The following is a 25,308-nucleotide window of genomic DNA, read 5'->3' as shown; positions in this document are numbered from 1 at the left end:
GTGTTATGGGAGAAAATACACATACTATCTGTCCTACTTCACTGGAAACAAATGCAGGCGGTATGACAATGGAAAAATTCTGTTTGCACAACCTGTCAGGTTATCATTTGTTCACGTATGCGGAACACTATTGCCATGAAAATACTCAAATAATAAGAATATGCCGCGCTACGAACAAACAGTATTAGAAACCATAGAAATACGAATGATCTCGATTTTTTCAGTTCTCGAATTTGCTCATTAACAAGTTTCACAGCTTTTAGCAAGAAAATAACACATGCACAAAATTTAGTGAAAACAGCAAGCATGTAAAATCGACAGGGAAGAATTTTATCATATATGTGTAAACAATTTAAACAAAAAAATCTGCTATTTTCATCTCCGATAAATTCAGTAAATTGAATTTTTCAAAGCGTAGAATATTACATTGTTTAGTATTTCTAAAAATGATGTCAATCTACCGAAAATATCATATATATATATATATATATATAATGTTTTCAGAATAAATTACTGAATATTTAATCATATAATTAATTTTATAATACACTGTTATTGTAGAGTGTCTCTTTATATATTATAATTATATATATTATTATATATTATATGTATATTATAATACTATTTTTCGAAAAATATAAAATATGCAAAATATAGAAAATGAAAAATATTCAATTTCAATAAAAAACGAAATTTTATTGTTATTAAGAAATATATATAAATTGTACTCTATGACAATGAAATAAAAATATGAAATAAAAACAAATTTTCTTAACCGTCCAGTATCAATTTTTAAACACTTCTTACTTTCTGAAAGAAATGTCAGATAAAAGCAAAATGACGTTTAGTAATTTTCCTGTAGTTATCAATAACGGAACTTAAAAAGCCATGCTTTAAAATAATCAATGCTTGGAAAAATTGGAAATCTTTATCCGTCGAAAGAAAAATTTTTCATCGGACACTTTGAGATGTTTTCTAATGCATAAACATACCATGAAGTTGAGAACCAGTCGATAGGGTGAGCATCCATTGAACACCATTCGCGCCAGTATGTCAAATGTCCGTCCATATATAAACCTTTATGAAGCGGTGCATATCTGTTATTTCTCTGGCATAGTTTATAGAGGCGCTGTATAAACAATATAAGTGTATACCCGATGCAGTCGTCCCGTGCAACCTCAGTTCATTTTCTGACGCGTTCTTCAACGGAACGAGTTCGAGACTCCTCGCTGCCGCGTTGCAAACTCACTTTCCACATTTCAATCAATTTGAATTACTCTGGCCTCGATTAACATACCGCTTTACGTAACAGTTTATTTTAAAATTTATATCGAATCGTTATATTTAAATTATTCTTTTGATTATTCGATCATCTGTTTGCATTTTCGAACAATATAGAACGCACCGTGTTTGCAAAAATTACCGTTCAAATGCACTGAACAGATCTGATTAATTATTACTGAGTCGATAGTAATCGGTGTACAATTTAATTCTGTTATGTAGACTACAATGATCTTAATTTCACTTAAATATGTCGAAGTATAGTGGCACAAAAGCGATACTGAACAAAATGCGGACTATTAATTTGTCGATCGCGAAAACACCAAATATTATGTCGATCAATGTCGGGTACGTATAAATAGTGGTTTCACATTTTTGATTATCGTGGCGGTTTCATTAATATCTGGATCCTTGTTAACTTTTATATCAAGTTTTTATCGAAACAATACTGTGTATTTGTAAATTACTGTACTAACAAGAAGTTAATGACCACAAGAAATATAAATTAGCTTTGCTCGGAGGCAGATAAATATATTTTTGACAACAAATAGTTAAGAATGTCCCATTTAATTTAGACGAATAAACAGTAAATGTTGAATGCAATTTCATTTAATGCAATTAGATTGAATTCTACTTTACTTTCGAGTTTGATTAGGAGTTTATTATATTGTATGAAAATTATAGTATTTCAATTTTCTTAATTGAAAATTTCATTAGCAATGTTAATACTTTTTAATGCCTGAGCTATATATTTAAATAAAGTTTAATAATTTTCTTTTAAATGCACATTCCAAAAGAAGTAATTAGGTTATATTAGTGAAGATATATTTTGGCTCACGAGTGAAATTGCCACTGCTGTTGAACAATTCATTAAAGAACATATTGAATATTCATTTATTTTGTTGAAGGAGTACAGAGCAGGTGCACTATATTTTGTGCAAAATAGCCATCCGTAGTAAAACAATATTTCCGTATATTATTAAAATACACTATTAATCGTCGCTGTGCAATTCGCTTTAGATAATGATTACGAGTCACGCACACATCAGCAGCGATGATTGATCTCGTTATAAACGCAGTGTATTGTTCCAATGAACTCTATAGGTGAATTCATCGCGTCAATCGCACAATTTTTGTTGACAATCGTGAAAAAGTGATCCAAGTAAAAAAATCTCAAAATTGAACTTCAAACGAAAGCGCTCGTATTATCTCCAAACGAAAAACCATTTTCACGATCACTGATTTGGAGTACAATGAAAATCAGACAAAGCATAGACTCAAAACAAGACGACCATACCCGGCAACGAAATTAATCTGCCTTCCATCTCCTACAATAATTTAAATTTAAAATGATATCTTTCTGAGAGAAATTAAACGCAAACATTTAGTTTAGTTTATTCGAGAAAAAAAAGGCTCGCATTGGAATCGAAGATGAATCAACCATATTTTCGTCATAACCATAATCGGTTCGCACGGGTGAGGTTGTTATGAAAATCGCAGTCGACTCTCGCTATTGGTTGGAGGGTTGTTTGTTTTGCGGCACATGTTAACTATGCGGATACGAGGAAACCCATTAGATTTATGTCAATAGGCGATTATCGCTGGTAGATCATTCAGCCAAGATCATACGATAGAGATGCAAACCTAGCGCAAGTCTTCATTACTTATTCGTATCACAGCGACAGTTATTATCGCTTCGTTATCTGCTCCCCCATTATTTTGAAGCGAAAACTACAGACCCGCGTATTTTGTATGGTTTCACAAGTGGAAATACTTTTACACCCCGTTGTTTTGTAGGTGTCAGAAAACTACAGACCCGCGTATTTTGCATGGTTTCACAAGTGGAAATACTTTTACACCCCGTTGTTTTGTAGGTGTCAGAGTTGGATTCTTTTAACTTTTAATTGAACAAGTGAAATTCCGTTCATAATGTCACATTTTAATGAAATACATTCTATAACGCAGATGGAAAGGAATCAAACAGTTTATAGTATTTAAAGTCAAAAAATAGTTCTGAACTTGCAATCTGAGTAACGTTGATCCTGTAGTTCTTAAATGTCTATACTATCGTAAATAGCGATGATCTTTGCCGTTTATTAATACTACTAAAAAAAGGGTACTTTTAGTGGAAATTAAAAAATACACCAAGAACATTGCTCTTAATCCCAGAACGCTTAAAAAGATGCTTAATTGTCTAATTCTCTATCAGAATAATATTGTATTTTTTTTTTTTTACGTAAATACATCCAAAAGATAACCTTGAACTTTTTACAACCTTCTACGACCTAGGACTCGTGGAAATAAAAATTATATTTAACAATAGTCTGTGTGAAAGAGCAAGTCATACTTAAATTTCAAGATTACCCACATTTCTAGAAGAAATTCCATTTGAACGGCACAGTATAGTTTAATTCCATTACTATAAACGATAATACAACCTCATCAATGCATAACATGTTAATTCTGTTAAATAACCTCTGGGGATTAATTTTTTTGAATCGTTAGTCTAGCGTAAAAGACCAACATGCGTGCTAACGAGCATTTTAGTTGCAACAATACCTTCTGCAGTGTCGATATCGTAGCGATCGTATGAAGATTGTCTGAAGGACAACATATTTATATAATAGACAAATTGTCCTTTCGTTGAAAAGTTCGCAGTGTTAACTTGAGGAATATCTTCTTTGTTTATGAGGCACTTTACACGCCCATTATCTTCGTCCCACTTTCATTTCAATCAACAGCATGTTATCTACAAATGAAATATCTTGGGAGTATCCTTATAAACATCCTCGTCTTACTTGTTATAATACAATATAAATTTGATCTTGATCCAGATATTTATGGCAGACTATTGGGAAAACGTAGCTTTATGATAAGATCCATGATATAATTTTATTAATTACTAATTACTTTCACCTTCGTTCATTTAAAATTTAGCACTTTGACCATTTGATCGTTCACACTAGAATTACCGAGCTCTGAAGCCGATTAATGCATGTTATTTCGTAGTAATCACAAGATTGGATCTATTATCTATTTATAGTTATACAGGGTGTTCCTTGTATTTCCTTGAATAAAGAAGTTTATCAAGAAGTTCTTGATTAAAACATTTTTGTAATTGCAGTAATTATAATTATAAAATAATAGTTACAGTAACTGTAACTATAATTTCTTTTCAAAGACAGTAATTATTTTTAACTCTTATGCTACAAGAACTCTTTAATAATAACAAACTCCTATTTACTCCAGATTTAGTATTCCTTAGATAATGTAAGAAAGTATCTAGCAACATGAGGAAAGCTCCACAATGGTGAAACAAATCATTTTCCATCCTGAAGTGCTATATTTGCGTGCAAGGTCCTACAAAATCGACGCGACATTCCCGATGATGGCACAAGCAGACGTTTATTGAGCTTCCGCCGTGTATAGAACACCCTCCACCCTTTACCACTAACGCATGATAAAACTCTGAAATAACGAGTTTATCTTCCATACGCGATGCGATCCTGCGTCGTGCAGACTGTCGATCGCGACGCGCCGCAAACAAGGTTCATAGATCAATGCGGTCGAAAATTCATCAGAAAACAATCGCATCTAAACCGATTCGCGATCCCTGTTATTTCGTGAACCAACGCGAGTGCCTGTGACGTGCTACACGCTTCGCCATATTCATATTGACGTTCACATTGCCCATCATAATCAGTTAATTGTCACGTGCTTCCGTGAGTGGTCATTTGTTGTGTACCTAGTTGCTAATGATATTTTCAGATCGCCAAGGGACATTGCCACGTTCCGCAAATTCGACAGTCTCAAGTCCAATTCGGTGGCCACTGAAAGTAAGTCGCCAAACTTTCGCCGCGAGCATATCTTGTGAATCAGGTCACGAAATAGTGATTAATAATATCAATCACCGTAATTTAAATCGCGTAGGTACAGAGAGTCAAGTTTCACAAATAAATCACGAAAATTCTCTTAACGTGGAAACAAAATGAAGAACTGCTTATACGTACTGTTTTTATTAGGAGTTAAAGAGAATTATAGGAGTTAAACATTTCGCACTTGATTATATAATACATCTTGTATAATATTCAACACTTTATTTACCGTTTTCTAATAGTACTTTTTATAGTATTTTTTATATTGACATATTATTCGCATTGTTATAATGTATCAACGTCTTCTGAAATTGTTATTTGAAACGATATTATTGTACTTCAATTACATACCGTATATTAAATAGATTGTTAAGTTACGTTACGCTACAGAATTTGGTTTGTTCTTTTTGACAAAGCAATTTTTTTACTTTTCTCCTGTACTATTTTAATTGCTGAACACCATTTTTAGTGTCAGGCCCAACAATGTCCCCCGCCAGTACTTTCGATCCACAAAGTGACAGTTTACACGCGTCTATGAGACCAATCATTATGTTGGCCCAATGCTTTTCCATGTTCCCGGTATCCGGCGTTAACACACCCGATGCGTCATGTCTCAGGTAATTTCCTTCTCTTAGGTAATAAGAAATGAATTATTTCAGGTGAATATTAAAATGCATCTCGTCAAAGTTTACACACAATTGCTTACAATTAAATACGGTAGTTTTAGTTATTCAGCTTGTACAATATTATGTAATTTGATGAATTATGCAGTCACTAACGATTAGATTGCGGAAATTTATGCAGGTACGTGCACTATATATGCAGTAAATATGCAAAGAATATGCAAGATGTATGCAAAATCTATTATATATATCAATAAATAAAGAGGATATGTCTCTAACCAATGCATTGTTTGCGATTTATAATATAAAAATAACGAAAAATACATTTGCATAAAATTCCGGAGTCTGCTAAAGACTAGATTATTAATAATGATTCATCTGCTTGTTCAGATTTACCTGGCGTAGTCCTAAAATCATATACTGTGCGATATCACTGTTTGGATTGATATTGCTGACGATTTTTAACATAATGAGGATGGTCTCAACGGGAGTAAATTCCACGAAAATGAGTAAGGAAAAATGATTATTGATTTACTACGACGAACTCTTGATGAATCATACTAGTTTATTGCTGTTTCTAAAATGGTTCCATTTTTATAATCACTGTTTGGCAAATTGTGGTTTACAATAATATAAAAATAATAAAATGAAGCTTGTTATGTATATCAAAATTAAATGAATTGTAGGATTATTGAAAGTTCAATCGTGTAACATCCGGCTGATTAATTGTGTCACGAAATTAACAACCTACTTTTTAATTGTGAACTAGCCACCTTTGTATTCAATGGAACGAATTTAATTGCATCATTCCTTTTCTTAAAATTGGCAATGCAATGGCCCTCATTAATGCTGACATGGGAGAAGCTCGAAAAAGAATTTTCCATCAGACATAGAAAAGTGTCGAAAACAAGTTTATCCACCAAATTCAAGATTGTTACCGTAATAGTGATGATATTTGCTTTGGGTAAGTGAGAATCGTCTTAGCGGAGTAATTCATATTTCAGACAAATCTTAGTGATTCCAAAGCGTTTCTCTAAACTCTTGATAATTTATAGATTGTCCAATAAGTGGTCGTGTAACTGGAAAGAATTTAGGAATTCTGTTTAGAAATGCAACTTTTCTGGGATAAGAATTTTTGTCAATTTTCAAAATTCTGTCTAGATTATCCAATATTTTGAACTTTTAAGAATAACTAATCAAATTTTCATAGACTTTGAAGGAAGTCAAAAATTCGTTTTTACCTAGCTTATCGCAATTCTGGCTCACTATGCACCAGTGGTGCACGTGGCTACGTGTTAAATATTCTGAAAACGTGTAGCCAGATTCGTCGGAGTAGCCTCTACAAAGTACTTGACCATGAAAGTCTCTCAGGACTGAACTCTTAATTGGCGCCTCGCTGCTCGATGCAAATATCTGGGTCATCCGCACTAGGCTAACTGTATCCCACAAAAGTAGCATTATTCGAATAGATTCTCACAGTTAAAAATTTTTCGACTTCCAAGTACTACGATTTACATTAAAAATACATTTTCTGACAAAAGTTAAGAAACTTTACACATCGTTAACATTTGAGTAAAATATGGTATTTTAATAAATATACGTCCTATTAAATTCAAAGTACGTATTATAGTCGAGCATTGTTTTATTTAGTGCATACGATGAACAGAAAAGGCAATAGAAATAAAAAATTATGAAATAATAAAATTAAAATTTTCGTTGATACAATACAAGTTTTTATCCTATTACCCTATAACATATTTCTTAACTTTTGCTGGCAAATATGTTTTAACTTAAACACAGTGAGTAATTTGATATTCAAAGCTAAAATGTCTCAATTTTATTTAATCATACAAGAACATGCCTAAGAAAATTAATGTCTGCTTTAAAGGAGCAATTATTAAGATACTAAGATATTATTTCTCAAGCTTACACTTTTCGAAATTTCAAGCACTTCGACATTTTAATTGAAATACATAGTAGTAAAATGTATTTTAGTAACGCAGTGAAGAGTGTAATACATTAAATTTGGTAAAAAATCCAGTTACATGAGTACAAACTTTTATCATACAAATAAGTACACAAAAATAGATTTTATTGTTGTTCCCTGATGTTTAATAAATTGTTGCACGTGTTTGTAGTCGAGCATACCTTCTCCATTCTTCATGGCTCAATTAGAGCCCAAGAATGTGCAATTTTTCAGGGCAATTCAGATGTTGTTGGGATTTATTTCCAGTCCCAGTTTCCACAGGTAAAAAGGCATTTCAGTTTTTAATAAATTTAAAACAAATACGAATATTAATTGAAAAGTTTATTATTAAATGACATTTCCGTTCAGGTATTCTCTACGATTTCGTACAGCTTGTGGAAGGGAATTTTAGTGGATCTCATCAACGTTTTGAGTACATTCTCTTGGAATTTCGTCGACCTGTTCCTTATTCTAATCAGCATTGCTTTGGTGGAGCAATTTCGCCAATTAAACAATCGTTTGTCCTCAATAAAAGGCAAGGTACGTTGTATGTTTGAAAATTTTAATACCATACCTTTAGCGTTATTTAAAACAGAAGTTCTATCTATATAGCGAACTTTTAAATATTAAAATAATAAACAATAAAAATAATCTTAGTGCATTTCTTTCACAATGGAAAATAAAAAACAAGATTTTAGACATAGGGGGACTTTAATCATTTTCACGGAATTTACGGAAGTTATGGAATATTAAGAGATCTAAATATTTCATTAGCAAAATTCATTTAATTTCCATCTTGTGTCTGCTTTTACTAAAAATATATTAATATTTTATATCATCGGCATTCATTACATCTTCCCTATATTAACATATTTTCTATTTTATAGTTTTTTATGTTGCTCCAATCGCTTGACTCATTAACTTTTGTACATTCTCTTCGTATTCATATCATTTACTTTGGACAGATTATTTTATCATAAAAATCTGACGACTTTAATAATAGCTATTTTTTACAGAGCTTGCTATAAAAAAGTAGAGGCTGCTATAAAAAAAAGATAGAATCCCATATCTTTTAAAAAGAAAAGTCTATTTTGAATTTATTTGATTATTTCTAAGCAGATAGTATATATATAACCTCTTTCTTATTTAAAAAATGTATAGTTAATTTCATAATACTATATTCAAAAAACATACCAAAAACTTAATCTCGAACATAATAATCAATCCATAAAAATATTGATAATCTACACGTACCAATAAAACTGATAGCCAACACCGACAATTAATAAAATATAAATACATGTGTTTTGATAATTACTTACCAAGCACGTATTCAACTGCTAAAAATATTGATTTCATTTTTAATTGCGATATAACTCACTGTGCAGTTAATATAATGTCAACAGCGGTGGAACAACCTTAGTATCATTCCTAATAACGAATCTTGGTCGTTAGTATCATTTCATTGTTAAGGCGATGCCAGAATGGTGGTGGGCCGAAGCAAGAAGTGACTATAACCACTTGGCAAGCTTGACGAGGCAATTGGACTCTCATATCTCTATTATGGTTCTTCTATCCTTCGCCACCGATCTCTACTTCATCTGCATACAACTTCTCTTCTCATTCAAGTACGCATTGCGAACAATAAATATTAAATGCGCAATTCGCGATGTTGCTTTATTCGACGCATCTTATTTCCACCTTTTTGCAATCAACTTTCATGGTCCGCAAACGAAACCTTGATCTACCTTGATCCTCTATGTCCTCGCTCGTGCAATACTTATCTCACGCTTTTATTCTATTTTAACTTTTTTCTTACTTTTAACATTAAACCTACCGAACCGGTTGAAACGTTCGTTATCGCAGTTATTAACGCAGTTCTTGTTTTAAAGTTGCTGAAATTGTAAAGACTCTTCCATAAATTAAAATGACTGAATAAATCTTGTAATCTAAGCATATATTATAATAAAAATCGCGAAAGTTTTTAATAAATGCAGTATTAGGTTTAGTCTCAAAGTGATAATTCGACTGCGAATTTTATGAACTTATGCTATAATTGTCTAAGTAATTTATTGAAATTATTAAAAATAGAGATATATTTTCATTCCCGACAATTCGTTAAGAAAATTTTTATTTTGCATATTTCGTCCGTCTCTTTACAATGGAACAATCAAATCGAGTTTAATTTGGACTTCTACCTGCTGGCAGTTCGCAGAAAAATATGAATATCTGTTGGAATAATAGATATTATGCTGGAATAATTGAAGTGTAATACCTACAGTGATCCACAAAAGTGTGCGTCAAAACAAACGTTTTTAAAATCCTTCAACGCCTGTATCTCGACTCTGGTTTAACCGATGTCGATCCAATTTTCAGCACGCATATAAGTTACCGAGATCTGCAAATGGCATGTTTTAAATTATCGTAATAAGCTCAGATAAAAAAGTTAAAAAACGAGGGTTCTTAATTTATTCTTTTCATTCCAAGTAATGGAAAAATTAAAGAAAAGCTTTTTAGCCATCATCTAATAGACTAGTCCCTCTGTCATCTAAAAAAAAATGCAAGTCATTTAGCTCAGTTCTCAAAAAATTGCGTTTTAAAAGGTGAGCGAGCACTTTTGTGGCTCACTGTACGTAGTGATCGAATCCAATTAAATTTTATGAATTTCAGGATAAACAGCTTTGTTCGTATTTAGCATAGACCTTCCTTCATTATTTCGTTCATTCATTGTTCTCGTCTGCTTCGGTCGCTTGTCATTTTTATACTGCTGCTTTATTATTTTCCAATCTCCTTTAATGAAATGTAATTAATTCCGAATGTTTTAAAACAGTCCGATGCGAGGCATTATTGAACAAATTTATTTCGGATTTTCCTTTGGCTTCCTGTTGGCCAGGACAACGTTGGTTTCTTTGTATGCTGCATCGATTCATGACGAATCCTTACTCCCGGCACCAATTTTGTACAGCGTATCTGGAAGCAGTTTTTCTACTGAAGTACGATTTCCATTTGATTTTTGCTATAAATATGTATTATCGAGTTTAAAGATGGTCCATTGTTGACTTATTAAATAATCGACTTCGTTCGAACCAATATGTTTTTAATCTATCTACACTTACTTCTACTTCTACTTTTAATCCCAATAGCTTGTGGATTTTACGCATTTTGACGGATATGAATGCTGTTGTGTTGTTTTTTTGATTTATCGCTTCGATTGGAAGAAAAAATCAATTTCTATTTAACTGATGTTTCTTGCAGTAGGAGCAAACAATTTTTATTCCTAATAAAATTAGGAATATTTACTATAAAAGTATTTTCAGAATTTTTCATGAATCAATTTTTCACGTAAATGTTTCATAAATCAATTTTTCTATTTTGTTAGGTAATGAGATTCTTAACCCAAGTAACGACGGACAGTATTTGCTTGACAGGCATGAAATTTTTCTCAGTGACCAGGAGCCTTGTGCTAACGGTACGTATCAATCACCATAATTCCGTATCTCTATATATTTATCTATAGATCCTTATCATACAGATCAGGATATTTTGTTACACGTGTTACGATAGCGTTCTTAATTTTCTTTCTATCCCATCAGCATTTTTAGATAATTTTTTTTGTGATATGATTTAATTGTCTCGCTATTGAATCGACTTTTTTTATCAAAAAGCTAGATCTAAACACACGAATTTTGAACATTTTGATAGAAGCTAGCAACTAGCAAACCAGTTAAAATGGCTGGTTCTTTTTTTTCTACAATTTAAATTTTCTTTTCAGTAACAAAAATCATGAGAATATTTCTATAAGAACTTGAAGTAAACTTCTTTATTCATAAATTGTATTATGTAATAGAACTCGTATGAAGTTGAAATAAATCCAATCTTGTTAGGGCTATAAAAGCTAGTTCCAAGTTAATTAAACATTACTGGAAAAAACTCGTTACAACAATATGGACATTACTGATCAACAATACGTTACAGGTTGCAGGGACTATAGTCACCTACGAATTAGTTCTCGTTCAATTCAATTACGCTCAGCAAATGGACGCAGCGAACGTAACGAACGCTTGTGAGGTGAAGTAAACGCGTTTTCAAGCACCTTTCAAGACGCTTACAAAGCGTAAAAGATTCCAATTTTCCCTCATTCCGTCTGAGTCTTTCATTTGCTATGCATATACATATGTGAGACATAACGATACATAAGCTGCTGTATATACAACGTTCGATGTTCTATGGGTTACGTTATTGCCTGCCAATTATTCAACTGGCTCTTCATCCCACTTATACTGTGATTGTTATTGTTATCATTCACTGTGTTTCTGTCCGCCTGTAACTATAAACACTATGTGTATACATAGCCTGTAAGAACAGAGAAGACGTCACTATTCCTTTTCTAGTCAATATTTATCATTAACCATTTAGTTAATTTAACGAAAATGTAGGAAGAATCGACAGAGAATTAATGAACGGTTTTTTCTACACTAAGAAAAAATTGTCATTGAATGTATAAAATTAATTAAATCATGTTTCGTCCATGGAGTCGCTTAACATATGTATGTACACGATTCAAGAAAAGACAATTTTTTATTACTAGACTGCGGATTTTATAGATTTATGGTACAAATGGGTAAATGAGGAATTTAAGAATATTGTTACATTATTTTTAATTTATTCAAATTGATAAAAGAAGAAATTCAGTTTTATTTGACTTCTGCTTCTTACACTCGATACAGAATATTTTGATTTTGCACGAGAATCCGCAGTCTATTTATTACATTAGAAACTGTTATATATGTACTTTGATTAAGCTTCTAACTTCCGGATGCTTAACATAATTGTTGTTTGTAAATATAACAATTCTTCACGCCATTTTGCAAAATCTTTACGAGATTTTGTTTTTATAAAAAAAATTATACGTTACATGTTATAATTTGTTGAGAATGTCTGTCTCGAATTTGTTAATAAAAAATAAAAGCATGCACGTAATATATATACATATACATATATATAAATAAGAATTTTTATTAATAGTTGTCGCACTTATTCACACCATATGCAATACAGTTGGGAACAATGTAAGTAAAATACTAGCAAAAACATCATCGAATGGTGCACGAGCATTATGCCATAATCCTTTCCACAATCAGCCTAAGTTCTTAATATTTGATTCACTGGACATTTCACCTTAACATTTTATCTACCGGAAGCCCGTTAGTAATTTTTCCCACGACCATACTACATCAAGGAGGACCTTAATTAATGAAGAAGGAGAATCAGTGAAGAAACTATAAAGTTTGTCGACTTTTAAGAGATTGTTAAACAACCGCCGGTAGATAAAATATTAAAAATGTTTGTCTTCGTATGTACATATATACAGGGTGTTTTGTTTTAAGTGAAAACAGTGGAATATCCCGGAAGAAATTGAAATTGCAAAATAAATATTCCTACAGAAGTTATTTAGTAGGACAGCGCATATCATCTAGTATTAATAACTTTTTTGTGGGTGGAGAAGTGAAATAAATTTCAAGGTTAACTCAATTTTTTCAAACAGCTGGCACTGAGAAGAATCCGCACGTTATGAAGTAATAATAAAATCTGTACGTTATGATTCTGAGTTCAATAAAGGTAAATTGTTAGCTTATGTTTACGTGCTACATCATCGGTCGACGGTCGAGAGACAGCAGCGTCGACCACATCAAATGACTACGATACGGTTCTCTGTACAATTTATTTATTTATTTATTTATTTATCGAACTCAGAACGATATCGTGTAGTATCTTTCTCGATTTATCTGAGTGCCAATTATTATACATATTTTGAATAAAAAGAGAAATCTCTTTCGCTTCTCCACCCACAAAAAAACTATTAATACTAGATAATGTGTCCCGTCCTGCCAAAAAACTTTAGAAGGAATATCTTTTTTTGTAACTTCAATTCATTCCAAGATATTCCACTATTCTCACTTAGACAAAACACCCTATAGATCATAATTGAAGCATTCGTTTGTAAATAAAGTATGGATTTGTCCAATATTGTTCTTGATATCACAATGTATACATACACATAAAGACTGGAATGTTCCATAACTGTAATACACGGGCTCAATACGTACTTAAAAATTTATAATACGTCCATAACTCTTAGCCTTGTCACTATACTACCCATAAAACAGGAATATCAGCTTTTCCTATTTTATAAACTTTTAGGAAAATAATACGACAGGAAAGTGTGGAAAATATTTCACGTTCCTAATGCTATTTAAAAAATTGCTAAAACAATTAGTTCATGCTCAACTGAAATTGTTTTTCAAGTTATCCTCGAAACGATAGCTACTTACACTTAATAACTACGGTTTCGCATTTTCTTTATGTTCACATGGACTAATATAAAAATCTGACAGTGGATTTGTCAATTACCTAATAATACATATAAATAGTTGTGGTATCTTTTCCTCTGGGGGATGGTGAAAAGGTTAATACTCATGTACATAACACTATCTTTTGGTAAATAAGACAGTAATAATTATTTCTAAGTAACGAGCTCTTAAACAAATGTTTATTTCAACTTGATTGTATAGATCATGATTAAGGGGATTTGAATGGACAAAACCCCGAGGCAAAGAAGTCGTCTACAGTTTACGACGCATAGGTATGTACTGACTGTACGCACAAGTGATACAGATGACGTACTTAACAATGTACGTGTAGCATTAAAGAAAGGAGGCACTATTAAAATTAGAAGAGAGTTAGTGAATATCAAAATATATTAAAAATTACTATATGATTATAAAATATAATATCATTGTGTGATTATAACAATGACTATACTAATTATTTACAGGTGAAGTTACTTATAAAATCTGAAGGTAAGATATTACGTATTGAAAATAAGAAATTAGTGCTAATAAAATTATCAAGTGAATAAAATAAAATATATTTTCGCTTAAATATGATAAGAACACAATCGTTTGTTATAATTATCGATTTGTTTGTTTATTGCAGTATTGATTGCTGGACGATTGATCTTTGCCACTGTACGTGTAGATCGACATTAAATAACTCGACAAACTGCAGAACGTCTTAAATTATACTTTGCGTGAAACTAGAGCGAGGAAAGGATTGTTGTTGTAGCAATAGTTAAGAAAAAACTTTCAACCACTTTTTGCATTTTGTTTATTGTGATTTATATATATAATAAAGTAGATAAAAATGTACATCGAGTATCTGTTCACATAATTTGCTTCTAGAGACGAGGCATTAAACTCTCGAAAGCGATATAAAATATTAATATATTCCTTACTTCAAACCTAATCATATTTAATAAATACACATATTTATGACATCAACTCTACACGAATCTCATAATTTAGTTTCAAAGATTCAAAAACACTGTGCTGTATATACATACATTTCGTTTTAATTATAAAATAAAAATATTTTATTGGCTTTAATAAAACTTTGCAAGATTGTAAAATAATCAGAAGTGGGAAAAAATTGTATTATATTACATTGACATTTAAGTACCCACTGAAGATTGAATATCTTGAGAACAATTAAAGATAAGAAGGCAGCTTGAACGTCAAAATTACACGATTTAAAGAGAAAATTGAAAAGTATTTAAAGTCACTGCACACGTGGCATATAAAAAGTAAAAAAACGAATCATAAAATACTTGTATACCAGAAAAATGGCATTACGAATGATTGGCAATGTACAGGATGTGTCACATGAAACGTGACAATGTAACAATGATATAGAAAATTTAGATTGTTAAACGTGCGGAAGAAATAGAGTGAATTCATAAAACACTTTAGTGTGCCAAACAACGACGCTCCTAAAGGTCGAAAGCCACCATTCCGGTAATGAGCTTGAATTGCCGCTTTCCGGATTCTAATGCTTGGGTTTGGCACTCGTAGCATTGGTGATATCACCGGAAGGTGATAACGACCAAATTTTTAAGCCATCTTCACGAATTGAGGTACTGAAACATGTGACAATAAAATCGCTTGGTCAAAAGGAACTTTTAATTGAACATTGCATTTTTACAGCCACGTGACACGCACCACAGAATTTATTTACTTGTTAAATTGTAAAAGCACCACCTCGTACGTTATGATCGCTCCTGCCATCTGTAAGTAATAAATCGTTTCGATTATTTAACTTTATAATGAATAGAGAACAAAATTAGAGTAAATCGAAATTTGAACCTAAAGAAGTATACAGGGTGGGCCGGAATTCGTAGTACAACCAAGCGGGGAATGATTTTACGTGAAAAAATAAGAAAAAAATTTGGTGTAACATTTCTTTATCCGAGGCTCTGTTTTCGAGAAAATCGATTTTAAAGTTTGTTCATCTTTGTAAAGAATTTAGGCTATTTAGGCTAGGGGAGTATTCCGCTCGCTCCGCGGAATTGGTAAACGAGAAGACCCACAAGTTAATCGACGCGAGGAGCAAGCAGGATCGGTTTCCCGTTTCACCCAATCACGTTTCTAGCTCAGTGCGTAAATTAGCTAATAATAATGAAAAGTCTGAAAATTGGAAGAGAGTAAGTGCAGCGGTCGACTGATTCCCCTTGCCCCTTGTTTCTTGCGTCATTTAGTTTATGCATTGTGTTTCATTTTCACGTTTCCCGATATTACCATCAGGTTCTTAACGTTGTATGTTAACGTAGGCGTAAGACATCATATGATACAATACAAATATAAAATATATGTATATAGTACAGCACGTTTGCTGCACAATGCAATGAAATGTTAATCAAGATGCTAATTAGTAATTAATAATTACAAATAATCATGTGTTCGTCAGAAGAATCTGAAGTTAATGCTTTACGGACAAGTCGACGCTCTTGCATCTTGTAATTGTTGCGTCTGTATCATTTTGTCTCGATTATTCTACGTCTCCTGACTCCTGTTGCGCGTCTCGATCGCCCGCCCTACTTCTGCGAGGACGTTAATATGGATGGGTTGGTGGGAATCGGTCCTACACTTTTCTCAGCTGATTTCTACTGAACAACGGATAGTAGATAGTTCGAAACAGTTAATGTTTGTAAATACTATCTTGTACGAAGGCAACTGTGGTAGAATTAAATCCTTTACAAAGATGAAAACCGAAAGTCGATTTTCTCGAAAACGGAACCCCGAATAAAAAAATGATGTACCAAATTTTTTTTCTTACTTCTTGTACACCCTGTACATAGCTGGGTTATAATGAGAAAATGCAGGGTATGAATAAAGTAGTTATACCGCAAGCATGAAATTTCTCGTAATGGAGAAGAATCGCAGTCCTGTCAACGCTACATCGTCCGTAGTCAATTGGTATTGCAGTCTTTGCGCCTGTTGAAGAACATTTTATTGTATCACTGAAAATATTGCTAGAAAAATGTAAATAGATCTATTTCTATTTTGTATATAATAATCACTATTTCATTTAGTGGAGCTACAGGAAAGAGAAAATAACTATTTGAGTAGAAAAATTATATAATATTAAAAAGGAAATATTTATATACCGTATTTATACCTCAATACCGTAGCTGGACGTTGAACAGTTGTACAAATATGGTAAAGCTTGTTTACTCTGGTCATATATTCTCGCAGGCAATAGAGTAACCGCGGCTGTTCGAGCAATAAGGAAAGCGAATGAACCAAAAAAGTATATTGTCTCTAGAATAGTACTGTCCTCCGAAGTTCTTAAAACAAAAGCGGATTAAAAATAATTTGTAAAGCAATTTTGATTAAGGTCTACTAATTAAACACTGAATATTTACGCTTTCTAACCATATTGACTTGACTAATTACCATATTGTCTCTACATATGTATATATATATATATATATTGAAAATTTGTATAGAAAATAATTATTCCATTTGAATTTTAATCAAATATATTTTTCTGAGTAAAAAATAACATCCATCCCAACAATTAAAAGTTTAGCACATTCTGGAAAATTTTATAAATAAATGTATTTTCTTCTGTGCAGGTTGCAACATAAGAATGTATTTCGTGTATAAAACCTGCACTCTATTTATGAATATAATTATTCTTATGCCACTATAGGAAGATAAAACAAATACATATACTTACGAAAGGCCATTTAATAATTGCAGACAAATGAAGTAGAGATTATTTGCGAAGGATAGTAAAATTATTGGCGAAACGTAATTGTCCACTTCTTTCACGATGCAACTTAAGATAGCGTAATCTTCGCGAAGCTCGCACCAACCAATAGTCGTTCGACTATTTGTCGCCGTGACCGCCAATTTCCTATTCAGATACTTATACCTTTCCGCCAAACCTGTGGAAATCTAAAAATTGTACACAACAAAAATAGATTTGATTTGGTCACTGATTATATTCGAACTTAATCATAAACTAACAACTAAAAATAAAATGCTCTAAAGAATAATATAATAATAGTATTAAAAGACAATTACACATTAGAAATTATCGAATATATACCAGCATAAGAAACAGATCCGTAAAGTTCCATGTGAAAGTCGCCACTTTACTCACAAAAAAGATGTACAATCCAAAGACAAAATTGTAGTCCACTGAAACCGAGAAAAGCTACAGTGCTGTAAAGTTTATAATCGTTACAATAATATCGAGAGAATAAAGTCTTACATATATCGAAGATAAAGGAATGCGATTTTAAACTGTACACTTCTAGAAAGTCTCTAAACGTGGAGTTGTGCCTTTCGCTCCATTCAGTGGTCTCGATGTTATTCAGTACGCTCAGAATATGCTCAACGAGTGCCAACAATAGAACTATAGAACTTATGAAGAAGAATTTCCATCGAAGAGGTACTCTCTCTGCGCAATTGCTGCACGAAAGAAGGAAACAAAGCTTACGTAGATGCGCATACACAATCAAAATCATTCTCTTTCTATATTTTTAATATCAATCAAGTATCAGCAATAATGAGAATATTATCGAACATATCTTCACGATAAACTACGAGTCTTCCATTTTAACTAAATCTCTATTGTAATACTATGCAAGCCTATTCTCTTACATACACAACCGTGGTCAAATATATGTGGACACATTTTAAAATGAAATAACTGTTTTAAAATTGGACGATACGAGTCGAATTTTTTTGAGATGCACGCTGAAAAATTTTATCGAAACCGGTTCACGCAGAGACCAACGACAGGCATTGAAAGATGTCTACATTTGTAGATTTCATTGGTGGAAAGTCTTGAAAAACTGCGATTTTTGCATCTTTTAATTGTTTTTAGCTTATAGCAAACGCTGAGCATACATATAAGTTACCAAGACTTAAAAAACGAATTGTTTAAATTTTCCTTATATGCTCATATAAAAAAGTTGAAAAATATGATTTTCTAGTTTTTTATTGTGTTTTTACCTAATTGCAATGTTTGCAAAAATTTTGTTCATGCATTGTCTACCAAACTAATCTTTATACGATTACAAAAAAAATCAAATCGTTTGGTGCTATTTTAAAAAACTGCCACACCACTGCGATGAATTTCCTATAAAAATATGAGTTCTCGTGAACATATACAGCAATTTTGATGGATGGGCACTGTATGTAAATAAATGCGCAGTCGTGCTAACGGTGAATAAATCAATTATTCTCCCTTCGGTACGTAATTCCGATTAATAGTTATCTAAAATCGCGTGACCGCTAATAATCGACCAACAACGCGATTAGTAATAAACCATGTCACGCATTCCATCTGCGGACGAGCACGATATTGACCTATCTATGTATTGTTCCATAGCTCTGTACTCGCATTGGAAGGACGCCCATCGCGAAGATAGCCAGAGAAATAAAATCGAGCCCAGCAGGCTGTTCCCATAGAATACTGCGCCGACCGTTGCTACACCTATGCCACCTGAAATACGTGCGATAGTCATTACAATATTTCTATGTTAAATTAAACTCTTAACTTTCTATTAAATTCGTTACAAAGTCTTGTTGATTCTCTCTTCTTCTATCATTTATAAATAAATATTTTTATACCATATGATCAAAGAATAGTATCATCCACCGTAAGGAATAAATAGTTCACAAAAATTGATTTGATGAAGTACAATCTTTCCTTATATTTTACAAGATTGCAAACACGCACAAAAATCTACAGACTATCAATAATTATTACTAAATAACAGCTAAATATATATATATATATATATATATACATACTGTGTTAGCCAAAAAGTCTTAACGCACCTTTGAGGATTGAAAGAGAAATTGTATTTCATCAAATCAATTGTGAGCTATAAATATTTATTATATTACCTATTTTTCATTCACTTGCATAAAAGGAATTGTATACTACAAAAACGCATCTACCTTTTTTAAGTAGTTCAGATCTGTGAGTTTAGAGGATCGCTCTATTAAATCGTAACTTTTCAGTTCTTTATATCGCTGAGCCAATTATGTACTTGGACATTAACTTGTACAGGAGCAGCGAATCGTTCCGGAACAATTTCATTACGCTTCAAAGGAAATTCACTGCGGTTAAAATAAAAGTTTCATGAGAGGTACAGAAAATGATGCCACTTTCGCATTGCAGGAGGCGTTGACTTATAGACGCATTATGTGACAACACTTCGAACTTCGAGATATCCGGTAATATTGTTTAACGAATCGCTGGACAAATGATTTCCGGGAATCAGGGTAGTTCAACCTCGCAGACTTTTAGATAAGAATCCGTGACAGTATAGAAAATTGCGGCTTTATGTCTCTTACTCGGTGAGTAAGCAGGCTCGGTGGAGAGTGGGCGAGATAGAATCATAGTTCGCGTGACTGTCAAATCCCTAAACATATGTCTCTGACACACTGGTGCATTTATTAGTACGTAACACAAAAATTGTCGCACTTTTCATCGTATGCGCACTGATGTTCTGGCAGGCTAGTGAAACTTTTCGAACAAATCCTTGTTTTGATCCAACTTCTTCATTTCCACAATTATCGCCTGTTCTTTGGAAGAACATAACTGTCTATCGTTGTGCATATTTTCTTTCGAAATATAAACATTTTTTCAAGAGCAAACTGCGGATTTTATTGTATAGCAAGGGTGAGTTACATTATTTTACGCAGTTTAAGATGATCCGTTATTTTCAATTCATTAAAGCTATTAACGGTTTCAGTGCTAATTAAAATGAAATCGTATAATAGAGGAAATACCTCTAATTCCACTCAGATCGTATTACTTGTAGTTAGTTATATCCATATCATAAATCATTTTCCATAAATATCACAAATTAAACGATACGAATTAAACGATAAAAATTGAAATTATTAAAAGGAGAAATACAGTTTTATTTTGCATAAAAATCTACAGCCTAGTTATGACAGCTAGATCCAATTAAAATACTGTTTTATCCAGTTTTCCCAGGACAACCTCAGAATACTAATCATCGTAGGACATGCGATCACTAATGGAATTGAAGTCCATCACATACTGTCGCAAATGCAATTAAAATGTTTGTATTACAGTTAATAAATTTTCGCTTTTTCCCTTCGCACGCATGAAACACGAAATGCAGTGAATAAATGTGATAACAAGTAATCATGTTTGCTATCAAATTAGAACTTGGAATACAGAAACGCTTCGGAACTCTTATAAAAACGCAAGAAACGTATACTTACCACGAACATGAAACGTATCAGCGTTCAAAGTTTTCAGCATATAAATTACCGACACGGCCGTTGCAAAAAATATCATCATAATGGTGCAAATGCTGTAGATGGTGAGAAACGAAACCATGTTGAAGCGAAGTTTCGATGGTGATGGAGATCGTACTCCAGATATCGGGAATACACCAAACACTTGAGCTATGCTTAAAATAGGTCCAATTGCACAGTGAAAACTCTCCGTGTTCTGTGGAATAAAACAAGGCAATAATGTTGCACTATAAAACACACAACGAGTGAAACTCGTGTGATGAAGATTTGATAACATAAATTAGGTGTTATCCATTTCTTCCAAATCGAAACTAAATTTAATTCTTCTGTCATCAATGTTTAGAAAGGAAAGAAAATTAAGGCATACAGGAAACAAAAATTGTCTCACTCTGTCAGGGGAATTATTACAGTTAAAATGTTAAATTCAAATTATCTAAAATTAAAATAACACCCAAATAAATACAAGCACTTGCATTAGGTAAAATTTCCGAAAATTGCAGATCCTCACGTTTGAATGCGGAGAGAAGTTTCGTCGATGTTGATACTCATCCCTAGACAAATGTGTTTGATCATTCATCCTTGCTTCCTGGATAATGTTGTCATATTTTGTTTGCACAGCCAACGGCCAAATTCTCTGTGTGTGTGTGTGGTTTGACTTTCTGGTCCTACTAGGAATTTCATTGAGAGCAATTTCCATCTTTAAAAACATGACTTGAATGGCGTGACAAACATTCGCATTGACAGTCATTACATTCTGATGCGGACATAATCCTGTGAAAACTTGGAATTAACAAATGCTGATGTAGAAAACGGTTTTTGAAATTATATCATAGTTTTCCAACTTATTATTGCCTTACCCCTTGTTTAAAGTTTTGTTGTTCAACACGGTATATGTATAAATTATTTCCATTACGGTCGAGAATTTACTAAAACACTATAAATATTTGTCCTCAAAGAATAGATTATATATAAAAGATATGTATACGTACACATTAGTTGTTACTTAAATAATATAATGATTTATTTACAATTTTAAGATCGATGTCGCCAACATGGCGACATACATCCCGAAAGGATTAGAAAGTTAAATTGAAAATGAACAGTATAAAAAGACGGGAATTGAAATTAACCAATTTATCTTTATCCATTTAACTAACTTATCTTTATATAAGTATTATTAATGAATCTAAATTTTTTAGAGCAAACATTGGAAAACTATTGTGAATATTTATACTGTAGTATAAAATTACTTACAACTTCCAAACAATTTGGTTTGAACAATCTGAATAATTTATTTCTAACAGAAGGCAATTTGTCGGAGACTAGATCGTTGTTCATCTAAATTATACTGCGATATATTTTTATCCCTGTACGCGTGCGTGTCTAGTAACAGATACAGGAAATAAGTAAGGAATGGGATATAATATTCAGGGATCGTATAATGTTTTTAAGTACCTATAATGCTTATAGAATAGTTTTAACGGACTAAGTATTACAAAAGCGAAAAAATAATCTTGAACAGTTATAATTCTAAAAACTTCGATAGGAGAAAATGACAAAATGACTAAATAAAATTGACGACAAGCGTCCAAATTAAAAAATTCTAAAATCAAGTAGAAGGATACTTCTGTTTATGTAGTTACAGATGAAATAATAAAACGTTTCTTGATAAACCTTGTCTGAACCTATTGACTGGCTCTCTAACTGTAAACAATTGTACGTGAGGACTATTTAAATCGAACAGAGCTAGTTTCATTCATGTTTTCGGGATGGTTTAAAATAGAATACGCCCCCTGATGATTTTCTTCATCTTCACTTATTCATCTCGTTGAACGAGTCCAAACTGGCGATTTCGTTTCCCACGGTAATATTATGTATTGTATCATAAAATAAATAATTCTAATTGGACTCCCATTTCATATGTAACTTTTATTTTTATGCAATATCCTTCAGCCCCTTGCACTATGATTTCTTTCACTGCTTCGTTGATTAAAATTTCTTTGTCTCTAATAAATTCTCTAATAAAATCTCTAATAAACGAGAAAGATAAATTTATTATATGCCAACTTTTACTTTGATTTTTGAATATCAGTAATAAGAGAGAAAAATTTGATTTTGATTTAAAATACGCGAATAGCATGCATATTTAGTAACGAGTCTAACATGTTATTATAGAGCAAGGGGTTAAATATTGCTTTAAAAAGTACCTTTACAAATAGGATGGCTGTATTGATAAGACGTAGTGACGCGACTAATCGCAATACTTTATGACCATGCAAACGAGACATTTTTTTTATTTTGCAGAATAAATCCGGTATCACACGCTTCCGTTCGCGATCGTTATATCCTGTTAAATTGCAACTATAATTACAAAGACCAACAACAAAGGGGAACTTGTAAAAAATTCTGGGCGGTGTAGCTACGCAATTTCTCCCCGTTTACACGCTTTTTAATTAATTACCATATCGAGCGTGACGCGCATTCGGCGCAAGCGATACTAACAATGTGGTATATTCCTGGAAAGAGGACGACGGATGTTTATTCAGGATATGAAGTAATGTGTTGACACTTTAAAGTCTTGTTAACTCGCGCAAAGTTTTTTATACACAACTTTAGTCCTATTACCTACCTGCAACAAGGCACTGCTTATAGTTAACGAAAGTTTTTAGAGAAAGATTTGCGATGACACAAAAATCAAGGATTTTATTAATATTTGATGTTATGAAGATGAATTTTTCCTGCATAAGTATACTGCCACCACAAAAAGCAAACTTAAAATATTCATTTGAATTTACACTTTAAGATTTTCCAAGAGAGCGCTTCGTCATAAATTCAAAATTCACAATGCAAATTCTTTAAACAAGTTTAATGTTCTGTGTAAAGTACAATGAATGATATGATTGCATACCGTTTGTTTTTAAGATAATATGGCAACAAAATACTGTGTTGTATTCGATTGGAAAACTGGAAACGTACAAAATATTGACAGAAAAAAAGTTACGTGATTCACACATTACTAGGACTTTATATAACTCAACCTTGCAGAAATTGCACATTAACTGCTACAATGGTAATGATTTACTTTTTATCTCTTATCGGTTCATAATATTATCGATTCCATAGCATCTGATCGTTACAACTGCATGATTTTGAAATAAATTCTTTACTTACCGCACAAAGAGTTCGTAAAATTAATTAGTCGCAGAACACACTTTGTTCACGTTCTACCATCGGAAAGGATAATAACAAATGCAACAAGTAAAATTTTCTGCAGGAATAAAAAGTGATTCACTGTAGGAGAATGCCGACGGATACTAACTCGGAAAGTTTCTTGATTCAGAAGAACTGAAGTGTGTAATCGGACCTGCGCTATGCATGCCTGATCAGATACGTAGTTATACTACTAGCTGCTCGCACTATAATGTTGATTATTAAACTGCGGATCTTTATGTAAAATAAAAATTTTCATCAATCGATTGTGAGAAGCAGTAATTGAATAAAAATTAATTGTTTCTTTTAACTTTTACTGTACATATGGCGTGTACGACACCCCAATGAATTGTTGTAAAAGGAATCCCTTTTCGTGTTTTTTACTGCGGGTACATAAGTTATAATTTTAAAAAACGTTGTTGACCCTTACTTTAGAATGTCTACAAAATATTTGATACTTTCTGAGACCTATAATAATAAATAATTTAAACATCACAGCCGTTTCAAGTTCTTGGGGTATGACACACCACTCCTTGTTTACCCTATAGAATTATTATGCAGTGTACACATTAAAGTACACAGTTAAAAATAATTTCAATGAGTCGAAAATGGTGCAACAGTATTATTAAATTCTTCTTGCCTTCATAACTTTGTATTGTATCTACTCATTTTTGTCATAAATGCATAAAATCCGCTAT

The 25,308-nt window shown here is 32.3% G+C and overlaps 2 protein-coding genes across 9 annotated transcripts; one reads left to right on the top strand and one right to left on the bottom strand.

Annotated features, from left to right (window-relative positions):
• The first annotated feature begins 1,200 nt into the window (after positions 1 to 1,200).
• LOC143259606 (gustatory receptor for sugar taste 64f) lies at positions 1,201 to 14,953 on the top strand. Of its 3 annotated transcripts, none has more exons than XM_076522666.1 (14): positions 1,201 to 1,629; positions 5,050 to 5,117; positions 5,626 to 5,773; positions 6,170 to 6,288; positions 6,549 to 6,743; positions 7,918 to 8,027; positions 8,115 to 8,285; positions 9,219 to 9,373; positions 10,576 to 10,738; positions 11,125 to 11,214; positions 11,721 to 11,813; positions 14,318 to 14,388; positions 14,581 to 14,605; positions 14,742 to 14,953. In XM_076522666.1, the coding sequence occupies exons 1-12, from the start codon at positions 1,532 to 1,534 to the stop codon at positions 14,336 to 14,338; spliced, it is 1,431 nt and encodes a 476-aa protein (XP_076378781.1). In that variant the 5' UTR covers positions 1,201 to 1,531; the 3' UTR covers positions 14,339 to 14,388; positions 14,581 to 14,605; positions 14,742 to 14,953. The 3 variants fall into 3 exon arrangements, with proteins under 3 accessions (XP_076378781.1, XP_076378780.1, XP_076378782.1); XM_076522665.1 differs by having other exon boundaries at positions 9,201 to 9,373; XM_076522667.1 differs by lacking the exons at positions 9,219 to 9,373; positions 10,576 to 10,738.
• LOC143259607 (gustatory receptor 5a for trehalose) lies at positions 14,896 to 25,137 on the bottom strand. 6 transcript variants are annotated; one of them, XM_076522670.1, is made up of 12 exons: positions 23,903 to 25,134; positions 22,655 to 22,783; positions 21,909 to 22,171; positions 21,365 to 21,596; positions 19,466 to 19,601; positions 18,363 to 18,562; positions 18,198 to 18,289; positions 17,823 to 18,043; positions 17,259 to 17,427; positions 16,985 to 17,074; positions 15,803 to 15,868; positions 14,896 to 15,720 (listed from the first exon to the last, which is right to left on the bottom strand). In XM_076522670.1, the coding sequence occupies exons 3-11, from the start codon at positions 22,146 to 22,148 to the stop codon at positions 15,815 to 15,817; spliced, it is 1,434 nt and encodes a 477-aa protein (XP_076378785.1). In that variant the 5' UTR covers positions 22,149 to 22,171; positions 22,655 to 22,783; positions 23,903 to 25,134; the 3' UTR covers positions 14,896 to 15,720; positions 15,803 to 15,814. The 6 variants fall into 6 exon arrangements, 5 of the variants coding, with proteins under 5 accessions (XP_076378785.1, XP_076378784.1, XP_076378783.1 ...); XM_076522669.1 differs by having other exon boundaries at positions 22,655 to 24,029; positions 24,572 to 25,134; XM_076522668.1 differs by having other exon boundaries at positions 24,572 to 25,134.
• Between the last annotated feature and the right edge of the window lie 171 nt (positions 25,138 to 25,308).

The sequence above is a fragment of the Megalopta genalis genome, chromosome 6 (assembly GCF_051020955.1).
Source record: "Megalopta genalis isolate 19385.01 chromosome 6, iyMegGena1_principal, whole genome shotgun sequence".
Lineage (NCBI taxonomy): Eukaryota > Metazoa > Arthropoda > Insecta > Hymenoptera > Halictidae > Megalopta > Megalopta genalis.
Note: the sequence above shows the minus strand (reverse complement) of the source record. Positions and strands in the feature narration are given on the sequence as shown.

What these genes read in the sequence shown, in the direction of transcription:
- LOC143259606 (XM_076522665.1), top strand. Translation starts at nt 1,532, where the DNA reads ATGTCGAAGTATAGTGGCACAAAAGCGATACTGAACAAAATGCGGACT. An exon ending in CAATTCGGTGGCCACTGAAA is followed by an intron (nt 5,118 to 5,625) that starts GTAAGTCGCCAA and finishes CACCATTTTTAG; the next exon opens with TGTCAGGCCCAACAATGTCC. An exon ending in TGTCCTCAATAAAAGGCAAG is followed by an intron (nt 8,286 to 9,200) that starts GTACGTTGTATG and finishes CTTGGTCGTTAG; the next exon opens with TATCATTTCATTGTTAAGGC.
- LOC143259607 (XM_076522670.1), bottom strand. Translation starts at nt 22,148, where the DNA reads ATGACTGTCAATGCGAATGTTTGTCACGCCATTCAAGTCATGTTTTTA. An exon ending in ACTTCTCTCCGCATTCAAAC is followed by an intron (nt 21,597 to 21,908) that starts GTGAGGATCTGC and finishes TTTATTCCACAG; the next exon opens with AACACGGAGAGTTTTCACTG. An exon ending in CGAGAAATTTCATGCTTGCG is followed by an intron (nt 15,869 to 16,984) that starts GTATAACTACTT and finishes TATTACTTACAG; the next exon opens with ATGGCAGGAGCGATCATAAC.